The 15,221-nt window shown below is 41.6% G+C and overlaps 1 protein-coding gene across 1 annotated transcript in view; it reads left to right on the forward strand.

The window, feature by feature from the left end:
* The window catches only part of LOC122546865 (calcium-activated chloride channel regulator 1-like), a 32,075-nt gene that overhangs the window by 2,147 nt on the left and 14,707 nt on the right, over positions 1 to 15,221 (forward strand). Inside the window, exons 2-8 of the mRNA XM_087990261.1 lie at positions 1,204 to 1,344; positions 1,896 to 2,046; positions 2,939 to 3,044; positions 9,972 to 10,131; positions 12,123 to 12,344; positions 14,533 to 14,757; positions 14,843 to 15,020. Of these exons, the coding sequence (XP_087846387.1) occupies positions 1,204 to 1,344; positions 1,896 to 2,046; positions 2,939 to 3,044; positions 9,972 to 10,131; positions 12,123 to 12,344; positions 14,533 to 14,757; positions 14,843 to 15,020 (1,183 nt within the window). The remainder of the gene's footprint in view (positions 1 to 1,203; positions 1,345 to 1,895; positions 2,047 to 2,938; positions 3,045 to 9,971; positions 10,132 to 12,122; positions 12,345 to 14,532; positions 14,758 to 14,842; positions 15,021 to 15,221) is intronic.

Here is a 15,221-nt window from a genome sequence, read left to right on the forward strand (position 1 = left end):
TGTGTGTATATGAGAGAGAGTGTGTGTATGAGAGAAGATTGTGTGTGTGTGTGTATACGAGAGTGAGTGTGTATATGAGAGAGGATCTGTGTTCGTGTGTAAGTGTCTAAGTGTGTGTATGAGAGAGTGTACAGTGGAGTGGGGTCACCTGTAGTGTAACATGAACCCAAGGCCCCAGTTGAGGCCATCGTCATGGTTAATGAACTTGGCTCTCAGCCTCAGCACGGCCACTTTGCATTCTTGCATTATGAACAATCCAGGTTTATTTACTATATAATTTCAGTTCCATCACACTGAAATGTTTTGCTATACATTCTGTGTCTTATGATGTTATATTGCACAAACACCTGATGAAAGACCAACGCTCCGAAAGCTCGTGCTCAATAACCTGGTGTTGTGTGATTTTTAACTTTGTCCACCCCAGTCCAACACCAGCTCCTCCACATCATTCTTACATTGTAATTTACCACAATTTCCACACCGTGAGTAAGGGTCAGTTTGGTAATCTTTACTGATGATACTGGATAGCAATGAGCTGATCTCCCTTTAAAATGGTAAAAGGAGACTGTTCTGTTCCCCTTCCAATTTCACCCAGAGCTGACGTATCAGATCTGAACTGTGAGTGTGAGAGCAGAACAAAAACAATTTTCATTTATATATGATATGGAGGTGCCGATGCTGGACTGGGGCAGACAAAGTCAGAAGTCACACAACACCAGGTTATAGTCCAACAGGTATAGTTAAAATCACAAGCTTTTGAAGCACTGTTCCTTCATCAGGTGAAGAGAATTCAACTAATGAAAGAGCAGCGTCCTGAAAGCTTGTACTTCCAAATAAACGAATTGGACTATAACCTGGTGTTGGGTGATTTTTAACTTTCTCCACCCCTGTCCAACACTGGCACCTCCACATCTTAAATAAAACTGTTGGACTATAACCTGAGATTATCTCCTAACATTCCATTACGTGGCCAAATTTTGTTTTACAATTCTTTGTTGAGTGTAAAGAGCATTTTGCCATGTCAGATTGTACAGAAAAGTTGCAGTATAAGTTTATTAATGCCGACCATTCTTCCCCTACCCAAAGTCAATGCTAAAGGCCATGAAATATATTGATAATATTTTATATGCTGAAGAAGTTGTTGCCAATTTTGTGTGAGAGTACAATGATTAAAAACTTTCACAACACCTGTGTTTCTTGTAGGAAATGGTGAGGTCAGCTTCAAACTTCTTGTACAAAGCCAGCAAACATCGAGCTTATTTCCGAGATGTGAAAATCCTATTGCCCATCACCTGGAGTTCACAGCCCCACTATCAGAGACCGAGCACCCAGTCTTATGAAAAGGTAAAAGCTGAAATAATGGTATTGTTACATTACTTTTTTCCTATTTCATGGGCCATGCTAATCTACTCTTAAATATATTTTAATACTTGACTTTGTGAAAAATTGGCAATTGCATCTCTAATGATCTGTCCTTAATTTTATTTAACCAAATGATCGAAGACCGTGTTTAGAAAATACTTTCTGCTTTACCTTTGACGTTGCTGACTGGCCCAATGCACATTGGTTTATAGAACATAGAACACAGAACATTACAGTACAGGCCCTTTGGCCCTCGGTATTGCGCTGACCTGTGAAATTAATCTGATGCCCATCTAACCTACACCATTCTATATGATTCATAGGTATGTCCAGTGTTTAGAAGGAGTATTTAATAAAAATGTATTTTGTTTCCTCAGAATTTCAAACAAATATAGACCGTCCAGCTTTCTCTGACATATAATTATTTTTTGACTTTGCTGTCTCTGTACCCATGCTTTTGCAGTTTATATTTAACAGTAGTTTGTGGACGATCTTATTCCCTGATGTTATTTCCTCTACTTATCTTTTTCTAGGCTAATGTGATCATTGCTAACCCACATACTCAGTATGGAGATGACCCATACACTCTGCAGTATGGCCAATGTGGTGACAAGGGCCGGTACATTCACTTTACCCAAAACTTCATGCGAGATGACGCCCTGATCCAAGTTTATGGTGAAAGAGGTAACAACTTTACAGGATATTCCTCTGTGCAGTTGACTATAATCCCTTCCACTTTCACTGGAAACACACTCGCATTTGTTATTAGCTTGGTGAAATTGATCAAAGCCTTACTTTGTTGAGTCATATTTAGAGTCATAGGGATGTGCAGATATTCGAAATTAATCTTGTCCCATTTGCCAGCATTTGGCTCATATCCCTCTAAACCCTTCCTATTCATACACATGTCCAGATGCAATTTCAATGTTATAATTGTACCAGCCTCTACCATTTCCTCTGGCAGCTCATTCCATACGCACATCACACTCTGTGTGAAAAAGTTGCCTCTTACGTTACATTTAAGCCTTTTCCCTCTCATGTTAAACCTATGCCCTCTAGTTTTGGATACCCCCCACCTAGGGGAAAAGACCTTGACTATTTACCCTATCATGCCCCTCATGATTGGAGGTGCCAGTGTTGGACTAGGGTGTACAAAGTTAAAAATCACACACCACATTATAGCCCAACAGGTTTATTTGGAAGCACTTGCTTCCGGAGTGCTGCTTTTGATCAGTGTTCCAAAAGCTAGTGCTTCCAAATAAACCTGTTGCACTGTAACCTGGTGGTTGTGTGATTTTTAACTTTGTAAATGTGCCTAATGATTTTATAAACCTCTATGAATCCATCCCTCAGCCTCCGATGCTCCAGGGAAAACAGTCCCAGCCTACTCAGCCTCTCCCGATAGCTCAAACCCTCCAACACTGGCAACATTCTTGGAAATCTTTGCTGAACCTTTTTAAGTTTCACATCACATTTCAGAAAGCAGGGAGGCAAGAAATGAACACAGTATTCCAAATTTATCATTTAGCTTTGAGTGAAATAGGTGTTATTATCATGAATGTTTCTATTTTTACAGGTAGTGTATTAGTCCATGAATGGGCTCACCTTCGGTGGGGAGTGTTTGATGAATACAATGACCTGGCACCCTTTTATGCTGTTGGCGATACATTTGAGGCAACCAGGTTGGCTATTCTTCAATTCTGATGGCAGAGCTGTTTTGCAGTTGAAAAGTCTCACTGTTGTGCAGTCTATAGTGGAGAACATTCTTACAAAAGATAACATTAACACATTAGTAAGCAGAGTTTTTGATTCCCTTACAGGGCACATAGAGGTTATTTAGCCCGTCAACCTTGCATTGACCCTTTGGAGCGCACCCCCGCATCTCATCGCCTTAACCTTCACATTCTCCATGGCTAATCCACCTAACTGACACATTCGTTACATTACATTACATTACAGTGTGGAAACAGGCCCTTCGGCCCAACAAGTCCACACCGACCCGCCGAAGCGCAACCCACCCATACCCCTACATTTACCCCTTACCTAACACTACGGGCAATTTAGCATGGCCAATTCACCTGAGCTGCACATCTTTGGACTGTGAGAGGAAACCGGAGCACCCGGAGGAAACCCACGCAGACACGGGGAGAACGTGCAAACTCCACACAGTCAGTCGGGAATTGAACCCGGGTCTCTGGCGCTGTGAGGCAGCAGTGCTAACCACTGTGCCACCATGCCGCCCACACCATTCCTGAACACGATGGGCAATTTAGCATCACCAATCCACCTAACCTGCACATCTTTGGACTGAGGGAGAAAGCCATGCCACCCGGAGGAAGTCCACAGAGACAGGGGGCGAATGTGCAGACTCCACACAGACAGTGGCCGAAGGCTGGAATCGAATCTGGGTCCCTGGGGTGCTGTGAGGAAACTCTGAATCACTCAGCCACCTCCAAATGTTCTTCCCCTTTGATTCATGTGGACAAGGGTGAAAAGGTTGGGGAAATACATTTTGCATTTTCTCTTTAGGGTTTAAGTGGTGATTTCTGAACCCCCCTAATGATGTACAACTGGCCTATTTCCATGCTTTTGCCCCTCAATATTAGCTAAACTGACCTATTTTTGATTCAAAATGAAAATCGAAAGAATTGCAGATGCTGTAAATCAGAAACAAAAACAAAAGTTTCTGAAAAAGCTCAGCAGGTCTGGCATCATTTTTGAAGAGAAATCAAAGTTAACCTTTTGTGTCTGGTGACCCTTCCTCAGAACTGGTGGGAGTTAGGAAAATGTTGGTTTATATGCAGAAGATAGGGTGGAGGGAGGGGGTAAGGAATAAATGATAGGTGGGGATAGAGCCCATAGAGAGGGAAGATCAATTGGACAGACAAGGGAGTGGATAACAATCTGGCTGGGAGGGTGAATAGCTGTTAATGGGGACAGTTAGTGACTATGGAGCTGCTTATACTCTGTCTCCTTCCACTTCTTCATCCTGACAAGGTGACATTGACAAATCACCACTCTCACGGCAACATTCAGACTGATATTCTGAACTTTTAACTTCTTTATATTCCTAATTTATTTTTCTGACCTATAATGCTGGGCTAGTTATATCTTTACTTTCCTATTTGTTTTGTTTCCAATGTATTTGATCTTAAGTATCTGTACTGAGGTACTTTTATGCCTGAGATGGCGCTGTAATGCAGCAATGGTAAATTTTTCACTGTACTCATTTGTGTACATGACAATAAAGCTAATTCAATCCAATTCAATTTCTTCTTCACCACCCTGTCTGTGACGCAGCTTTCAAAGAACTATGTATCTGAACACCTAGCTCTCTGCTCAACAACGCTACCCAGGACCCTCCCGTTAATTGTATAAGTTTTGTCATTTTTCTTTACGAAAATGCAATCCTTCCCATTTATCCAGAATAAACTCCATCTACCACTCCTCAGTCCATTGACCCCTTTGAAGTAGCATCATAGAGTCATAGAGATGTACAGCACAGAAACAAATCTTTCCATCCAACTTATCCATGCTGACCAGATATCCTAAACTAATCTAGTCCCATTTGCCAACACTTGACTCATATTCCTCTAAACCCTTCCTATTCATATACGCATCCAGATGCCTTTTAAATGTTGTGATTGTACCAGCCTCCACCACTTTCTCTGGCATCTCATTCCATACATGCATCATTCTCTGTGAAAAAGTTGTCCCTTAGGTCCCTTTCATATCTTTCCTCTCTCACCCTAAGTCTATGTCCTCTAGTTCTGGTTTCCCCCGCTCTGGGGAAAAGACCTCTTTTATTTACCCCGTCCATGCCCCTCATAATTTTATAAACCTCTGTAAGGTCACCCCGTCAGCCTCTGGTGCTCCAGGGGAAAGAGCCCCAGCCTATTCAGCCCCTCCTTATAGCTCAAACCCTCCTACCCTGGCAACATTTTTGTAAATCTTTTCTGAACTCTTTGAAGTTTCACAACATCCTTCCAATATCAGGGAGACCAGAATTGCATGAATGTCCCAACAGTTGCCTAACCAATGTCCTGTACAGCTGCAACTTGACCTCCCAAATGTAATGGGCGGCACGGTGGCACAGTGGTTAGCACTGCTGCCTCACAGCGCCAGAGACCCGGGTTCAATTCCTGTGTGGAGTTTGCACGTTCTCCCCGTGTCTGCATGGGTTTCCTCCGGGTGCTCCGGTTTCCTCCCACAATCCAAAAAATGTGCGGGTTAGGTGAATTGACCATGCTAAATTGTCTGCAGTGTTAGGTGAAGGGGTAAATGTAGGAGTATGGGTCTGGGTGGTATACGCTTCGACGGGTCGGTGTGGACTTGTTGGGCCGAAGGGCCTGTTTCCACACTGTAAGTAATCTAATCTAATCTAATCTTTGATAACCCTCTTCACTCTTCTCCACACCACCAATTTTGCTGTCATCCATGAACCGTGCCTCCTAAATTCTCAGCTAAATTGATTACAAAAATGAGAAACAATAGTGGACCCAGCACCAATCCTGGAGGAACACTGCTTGTCACAGGCCTCCAGTTTGAATAGCAACCCTCCACCACCACCCTCTCTCTCCTCCCTAATAGCCAATTTTGTTTCTTAAATAAAGGCACAACATTAGCCACCCTCCAGTCCTCCGGCACCTCACCCGTGGCTGTAGATTATAGGTGCCCCTCAAGTTTTTCCCCTAGCTTCCCACAATGTCTTGGAACACCCTTGATCAGGTCTTAGAGTTTTATCCTTCTTTATGTTTATTTTAAGAATTCCAGCAGCTCTTCCTCTGTAATTTCCTTGCCTCCGTGTCTTTTTCCACAATAGTTACTGATGTGAAATATGCATTTAAGTATCTCTCCTATTTCCTGTGGTTCCACATGTAGATGATCTTGTTGACCTTTTAGGAATCTTATTCTCTCTCTAGTTGCTGTTTTACTCTTCATGTACTTGTAGAATCTCTTTGAATTATCCTTCATCTTATCTGCCAAGACTATATCATACCTTGTTTTTGCCCTCCTGACTTACCTCTTAAGAATGCCCCATACACCCCTTATGCTCTTCAAGAGATTCACTTCATCCCAGTTGTCTATACCTAACATCTGCTTCCTTCTTATTCTTGACCAAAGCTTCAATATCTTTATTCATCCATTGTTCTCTACTCCTACCAGCCTTACCCTTCACTCAAGGGTACATACTGACTCTCAACTCTCATAAAAAAGAACAATGAACAAAGAAAATTTACAGCCCAGGAACAGTCCCTTCAGCCCTTCAAGCCTGAGCCAATCCAAATGTACTGTCTAAACCTGTCGGTCAATTCCTAAACATCTGTATCGCTCTGCTCCCCACCCACTCATGCATCTGTCCAGATGCATCATAAATGAATCTACTGTGATTGCCATTACCATCTTTGCTAGCAACGTGTTCCAAACGCCCACCAACCTCTATGTGAAGTACTTGCTGTGTGTATTCCCCCTTAAACTTTCCACCTCTCACCTTGAAAGCAAGACCTCTCATTATTGAATCCTTCATCCTGGGAAAAAGCTTGACTCTATCCACCTTGTCTATACCTTTCATGATTTTGTAAACCTCAATCAGGTCCCCCTTCAATCTCCTTTTTTCTAATGATAATAAACTGAACCTACTCAATCTCTCTTCATAGCTAACACCTTCCATAGCAGACAACATCCTCGTAAACCTTCTCTGTACCCTCTCCAAAGCGTACACATCCTTTTGGTAATGTGACGACCAGAACTATACACAGTATTCTAAATGCAGCCGAACCAATGTCTTGTACAATGTTAACATGACTTGCCAGCTCCTATACGCTATACCCCGTGCAATGAAGGCAAGCATACCATATGCCTTCTTGACCACTCTATCCACCTGTGCAGCAACCTTCAGGGTACAGTGGACCTGCACTCCCAGATCTCTCTGCCCACCAACTTTTCCCAAGGCTCTTCCATTCATTGTATAATTCGCTCTATAATTAGACTTGCCTAAATGCATCACCTCACATTTGTCTGAATTGAAAGCCATCTGCCACTTTTTGCCCAACTCTCCAGTCTATCTATATCTCTATCCTCCTGTCCTCTCTGACTGTTCCCTGTGCTTTCTTCTCCTTCACCAATCTTTGTGTCATCTGCAAACTTGCTGATCATACCAACAGTGCTCTCTACTAGATCATTTATCTAAATCTCACAGTCTGACTTTAGAAAGCTTTAGAAAGCCCTCTGCGTGAAGTACTTGCTGTGTGTATTCCCCCTTAAACTTTCCACCTCTCACCTTGAAAGCATGACTTCTCATTATTGAATCCTTCACCCTGGGAAAAAGCTTGACTCTATCCACCTTGTCTATACTCTTCATTATTTTGTAAACCTCAATCAGGTCCCCCTTCAATCTCCTTTTTTCTAATGAAAATAAACCAAACCTACTCAATCTCTCTTCATAGCTAACACCTTGCCAGTTATCCCTTTACCCATGAACAGTCTATTCCAATCAACTTTTGAAGGTTCCTATCTCATACTGTCAAAATTGGCCTGGTTCCAATTAAGTACTTTAAATTTTATCCAGAGACTATCCTTTTCCAGAATATTTTTAAATTAACAAATTGGTCCCAAAGTGCTCCCCCACTAACACGTCAGTCACTTGCCTTGCCTTATTTCCCAAAAGAAGGTCAAGTTTTGCTCCTTCTCTAATAGGTACATCTACATATTGATGAAGAAAACATCCTTGAACATATTCACCAAAATCCTCCACATCCAAACCTTTAACACTATGGCAATCCCGTCTATGTTTGAAAATTTAAAAACCCCTGCTGTCCCAACCCTACAATTCTGGCACTTAGCTGAGATCTCTCTACACATTTGCTCTTCAGTTTCCTGATGACTACTGGGGTGCCTTTAGCACAATCCCATCCAGGTGATTATCCCCTTTTTATCTCTAAGTTCTCTGCGTATAGCTTCTTTGGACAATCCTCTCGAAGTACTGCCATGATGTTTTCCCTCATGACAAATGCCAGTCCTCTTCCTCTCTTGCCTCCATTTCTATCCTTCCCATAGCATCTGAACCCCAGAACATTGAGCTGCCAGTCCTGTCCATCCCTGAGCCATGTTTCTGAAAGTCCCATGTTCCCATGCATGCCCTGAGTTCAGACACCTTTCTGTCAGATCCTTTGCATTGAAAGAAATGCAATTTAATTCTTCAGAGCTACCTCATTCTCTGATTTGTTCTTGCTTGCCTTGTCTAAATAACTTGCTGTCTTTAATTTCTGAACCATCCTCATTTCATTATTATTTCGGATCTTCACAATTGTCCCAATACTAGTTTAAATTCTGACAAATAATGCAAGCAAATCTTCCCCCCCCTCTCCCCAAGACATTGGTCCCCTTCCAGTTCAGGTGAAACCTGTCCCTTTTGAACAGCTCTTTTGGTTCAGATGTGATCCCAATGATCCAAAAATCTGAATCCCTGCCCAGGGCACCACATCCACAACCACTGATTTATCCGCCCTATCTTCTTATCCTACTGTCACTAGCACGTGGCACTGGGAGTAATCCAAAGATTACTACCTTTAAAGTTCTTCTTTTTAGCTTCTTACCTACCTTCCTATATTCACTCTGCAAAAGTTTCTCTCACTATGTTGTTCTTATCAATGTATACTGAAAAATGTGTTGCTGGAAAAGCGCAGCAGGTGAGGCAGCATCAAAGGAGCAGGAGAATCTACGTTTCGGGCATAAACCCTTCTTCAGGAATCCTGAAGAAGGGCTTATGCCCGAAACATTGACTCTCCTGCTCCTTTGATGCTGCCTCACCTGCTGCGCTTTTCCAGAAACACATTTTTCAGCTCTGATCTCCAGCATCTGCAGTCCTCACTTTCTCCTCCTTATCAGTGTATACTACAACTCTGGCCTCTCACTCTCCCTTCCCTCACAATATGCTGCAGCTACTTTGAGATGTCTGTGACCTTGGCACCAGGGAAGCAATGTCAATACTGGCTCACCGGTGCAGAATTGCCTGTCTGTGCCCCTGACTGGAGAGTCTCCTCTGACAATTACTCGTTTGAACCTGGAAGCATCTGGAAGTTCTAAACGTAAATTGTCAGTAATCTCACAAACCACATGATACTTCTCATTTTTGAGTATCAGAGGAACGGGGAGGTTTGGATTTGTTTATTTAATGAGCAAAGTCACCACTGTCTCCCTGACTCATTAGAGTGAGAGACACGCCTGGTGGGTGAGTTTAAGCTGAAGGTCACCACTGCTCAGGCCAAGGGTGAGGATCAGAAGGCAGGATGACCTTGGTGACCTCAGCTACCATGGGAATTGAACCCAGGCAACCGAGCTAACCAAGCCCTACCCTGTCTCCACCTTGGTGAATAACTCGTGGGGCAAAGGCAAGCCAACTGCTTGGGTTCTATTCCCTCATCAGCTGCAGCGAAAATAAAGAATTCTCCATCTCAACCTCTTCCCCGCCCCACCTTGAGGTGTGCTGATTACCATTCATCATCTCTCTCTCTCTATTGAGTGAGATGATGTATAAACCATTATGGTTATTGCAACTTTATAAAATTTAGAATGATCAACTACACATCGTGCTTTACTTCCATTTCTAGGTGTTCAAAGGAAATGAAAGGATTAGAAGTCTCTTGTTCTGGGGGTGCCTGTGGTACCTGTGATCCCAGCACAGGGCTCCCAGACGCTGACTGTAACTTCTTTCCAGACCAGAACCAAGTGACATCAACTTCAATAATGTACACAACAGGATTACCAGGGGTAAGTGGGATTATTAAGATGCATTTTCCTTGCAAATTATTAACACCTACTTCTGCAAATGTTTCATTTACAAAGTCTTGCTGTTTGCAGAGGTTACGTTCCTTGAAAATGTTGCAAATGCTGACATCATAGAGGATAGTTTCCAAATATCCAAAAATACTGACACATACAGTATCTAGGAGACAATAAAATACAATAAAACAATTTTATTATTGATGTTTTACAGGAGATATAATGTAGTAAAATGAAGGACATAAATTTCTCAAATGGGCCCCTTGTTGTAAGGCCTCCTGCATTGTAAATGTTACAATCGTGTGGATGTGTATTGTGGGAGCTAATACACATTCAGTGCAACTTTCCAGACTTGGCAATCCCGTTTTCTATCATCATTCTGTCAGTCTGCAGACCATTTTAAGTTTTGAGCTTTTTTTTTACCATATCTACTTCACTTCACTTCTATTGTTTTGCACCTATAAACTGCAGGGAAATGAAATGTGACCCGCACTGGGTGAAATGGCGTACAAAATTGTATACAGTAATCTGACCTGCAGAGTGCAGTGGTTGCTCAGAATACTTTATGAGAGTCAGTGAATTTGCAAAGGTAAAGATGTGAATGGCAGGACTTCACTGTGTCCAATATTCACGATTCAAGTACAGCATGAAACAGATTTCGAACTTGCTTCACTTGATCCCACAGTTTGGGCTGCCCCTTTCTCATATTGCTATTTTGGGTGGGTTTGACAGTAAGCATAGAAAAATAGGCTATGGTTTAATTAGAACTTTTTAACTGCATAAAACAATGGTGCATAGAACCGGGGGGGTGGGGGGTGGTGGAGGGGATGGGTTTACTCAAGTTGTATGAAACACTGGGTGGACTGCAGCTAGAGTCTTCATAGAGTAGAATCCCTATGGTGTGGAAGCAGGCATTTGGCCCATTGAGTCCACACCAATCCTCCGAAGAGCATCCTACCCAGACCCAACCCTATCTCCTTAACCCCACATTTCCCCATGGCTAATCCACCTAACCTGGACACTCCCGGACACTATGGGCAATTTAGCATGGACAATCCCCCCTAACCTGCACATATCTGGACTGTGGGAGGACACTGGAGCACCCAGAGGAAACCCATGCACACAGGGATGAGAATGAGCAAACTCTGAACAGACAGTTGCCCAAGGGTGGAATCAAACCTAGGTCCCAGTCACCGTGAGTTGCAGTGCTAACCACAGTGCTGTCTGAAATTATGAGGTGTCCAAATAGAGTGGTTCGGAAAGAGTTATTTATATTAGCAGATTAAAGAAAAGACAAGGAACACAGATTTAAAGTAAATCCGAGAGGGAATAAGAGATTTGTCGAGTAATTCTTTTCACAGTTAGGGTGGTGCGATCGTTAACTTACAGCCTGAAAAGTGGTAAAGTCAAAATACTCACAGGATTTCAAAGAACATGTGGGTGTTTGCTTGAGGGTCATAACCTGGAGGACCACACGCTAAGAGGTGAAAGGTAGGATTAGATGGGATTGCTCTTTCTTTTAGCCAGCTTGGACATGATTGACTGAATGATCTCATTCTGTGCCACAACAAATGCCTGCATTTCTCAAAGTTTCACTGTGTAGAGTTGTGATTATGAATAAAAAGTAACACTTTACGTATTCATGGCCATAGACTCCTCACAAATTGTGACTGTTTTTTTTAATTGATTTCTCAATTTTTAACAAATGCAGCATCAATCATCACCTCATAGGGAAGCAAGGCTTTAAAAGGACTGGAGATTACAGAAAAAGGGTAACGCAAGCCAAGCTCATAACTACCTCATACTGAAGGGAGCAAATACTGTCAACTGAGCTAAACTGATAGACAGAAATAGAAACTGGGATTTTCTGAAAAAGGCAGACCTTTCATTTTGATCCAGAAAGCATCAATTTCTCTCATCTGGCTGTTATTTTTAAAACTCTGACACATTTTGCATCTGACCTTGTGTTCCCTTTGCAGGTGGTTGACTTCTGTGACAATAAGACACACAACCGTGAAGCTCCGAACATGCAAAACAAAATGTGCAATGAGAGGAGCACTTGGGATGTAATCAGCAAATCGGACGATTTCCAGAACAACCATCCAACTAATATCACTTCACTTGAGCCAAAGTTTACTTTCCTGCATGCCAAAGACCGAGTGTTATGTTTAGTTCTTGATACTTCGGGAAGCATGAGTTCGGTATGACAATATGATGTTCGTTTACACTGACCTTATTGAAAGGACCATCACTTGTAGTCCTTTGCTGACCATTGTTCATCACATCGGAAACAAGAGGTCATTACTTTCCTGCAAGACCTGCATTTTATATTTTTCTTATAATGGTAGTATCCTTTATTTTGGGGGGTGGGGGGTGCCTGGATTCAAGTCCCACCTGTTCCAGCGGTGTACACTGACATCTCTAACGGGTTGCTTCAAGAGGTCATCATTGGCTTTCTCATTTCCTATGCCAAATATAACAAACTACAATTCTGAAATAAAAATAAAACAAAAATGCTGAAATATTCAGCAGGTTTGGCAGAATCTGAACAGAGAACTGAGCTAACTTTTCAGGTTAAGTTGACCTATAAACAGAGCACTTCTGAAACTTTACCCCATATGCTCAAGCCATCATTTCAATATGTATATGACCCTCTTACTATGCAATGGAGGTGTGACAAATGATGAAAGGGCTGTTCTACCAGGATTAGTGCTGGGACCATGATAATTTATCATTTAAACCCATCAATGACCTAGCCTCAGGAATCAAAAACACAATTTCAAAATGTACAGATAATATCTTACTTGGGGTGTGTGGCTAATCTAGAAGAGGACTGAGATGAAACACAGGATGACATTAATTAATGTACAGAATGAACATACAATTGGCAAATGGAATATTTCTTCTTGATCTAAAACAGAAATTGCTGGAAAATCTCAGCAGGTCTGGCAGTGTCTATGGAGAGAAATTGTTTAACTTTTTGGGTTCAATTTTGGAAACATTGTCTCTGGTTTCTCTCAACATGATGCTAGACCTGCTGAGCTCTTCCACCAAGTTCTGTTTTTGTTTCTGATTTCCTGCAACCACAGTTCTTTTGGTTTTTTGTTTATCCTCTTGATGTCTATTAGTATCCTCCCCACAGTTCACTATACTTCCAAGTTTTATGTCATTGAAAATTTTCAAATTGTATACGCTAAGTATAAGTCAGTAGTATAGATCAACATGCAGTATTCTTAGTAGATAGGATACACACTATATATATCTTTCCCCAGAGCAAGAGGAACTGTTTGCAACTACTGCCCCCTTATCTGTCACTCAGTTAATGTTGTATCCATGCTAATATTTACTTAATTATATACAATGTTTAATGCAAAGCTGATGATGAGACAGTTTGTTAAATACCTTTTGATTTTTACCATCAAGTATACTTTCCTGATCAGACCTCTACTGCCTTAAAAAAACCTCTGCTAGTTTTGTTGAGCGCAATTTGCCTTGAACAAGTCCCAATAAAAATTAATGCCACACGAGAAATGACAGATACTGGAACTCTAAAACAAAAGGGAATCCTGTGAATATTCACCAGGCCAGGCTGTGCGAGAAGACAAACAGAGTTTAAGATCTTCACCTGAATGTTAACCTTCTTTTCACAAATGCTGCTTGACTGATCTTGGAATTTACAGCACTTTTATTTTATTTAAGGTAATTTCATAGGCGGAAGGGTCTGTATTGCGCTGTAATGTTCTATTTATTTAATAAATTCTGCCGCCATTCCATACTTAACCTGCACGTGTCCAAGTCACAATTTGAATGTCACATAGAAATCCAAACAATTTGAATGTCACATGTCTGTCATTGATGAAAACTGTTCCAGTTCATTTCCAAAAGCACTAGGATTAAACTGTCTAACCTGCAGTTGCTTAATATAATATTTTATCCGGAAATCCAGCAGCATTCTCTCAGTATTGCACTGGCATGTCATTTGAGATAATGTACTCAAATCTGTTGGGACTACAAATCACAAAACAAGCAATTGAGATTTGTTAAATTTAATTTGAAAGATTTATTCTACTTAAACCCATTTATACAGAGCGTACAAGATATGAAATGAAAACAGAAAACAGGACAAACTCAGCAGATCTGGCAGTATGTGTAGAGAGAAAAGCAATGTTAACATTTTGAATTTGAATGACCCCTCTCAGAAAGATTAACCCTGTTTCGTTCCCCATAGATGCTGCCAATCCTGCTGAGTTTCCTTCGCATTTTCTGGGTCTATTTTAAAACCCCAGCATCCACAGTACTTTGGTTTTGTTTAGTTTTACAAAATATGAGAATGACAAATGGTTTGGGAGACTGAGTTTTGAATTTGACTTGAGTTCTTTGTGTTTGCAGGGAAATCGAATTCAAAGGCTTCAGCAAGCGGCTGGGATATTTTTACTCCAGATCATTGAAGATCAATCATATGTTGGCATAGTTGGTTTTCACAGTTCTGCAACTGTGATTCACGAATTGACAGTAATTGAGAGTGAAGACGCACGAAAAAAGCTGAAAAATCTTCTACCTAAAATAGCTAATGGTGGAACAAACATTTGTGAAGGGGTTCGAGCTGGTTTTCAGGTAAGTCAGAGACATTTGATAATTCATTACTGTCCACATCATTATTACATTTTTCCCACATTGACAATGAACAATGGCTTTACAGGTACTTCGTGGTGATGACGGATCTACAAATGGTGATGAAATCGTTTTGCTGACTGATGGGGAGGATGGTGGAATAAGCAGTTGTTTCTCGGAGGTGAAACAAAGTGGTGCAGTTATCCACACGATAGCATTAGGACCGAATGCAGCCGAAGAGCTGGAACAGTTGTCATCATTGACAGGCATGTGACATTTAAAATGTTTTGTTGACCAAGAATTAAACTTCAGTAGCAAATAGAGTTATAGAGTCATAGAGATGTACAGCACAGAAACAGACCCTTCGGTCCAACTCATTCATGCCGACCAGATATCCCAACCCAATCTAGTCCCACCTGCCAGCACCCGGCCCATACCCCTCTAAACCTTCCTATTCATATACCCAT

This window comes from Chiloscyllium plagiosum, unplaced genomic scaffold (assembly GCF_037043375.1).
Source record: "Chiloscyllium plagiosum isolate Xiang-an unplaced genomic scaffold, Cpla_swu_hap1 HiC_scaffold_9, whole genome shotgun sequence".
In the NCBI taxonomy this organism is placed as follows: Eukaryota; Metazoa; Chordata; class Chondrichthyes; order Orectolobiformes; family Hemiscylliidae; genus Chiloscyllium; species Chiloscyllium plagiosum.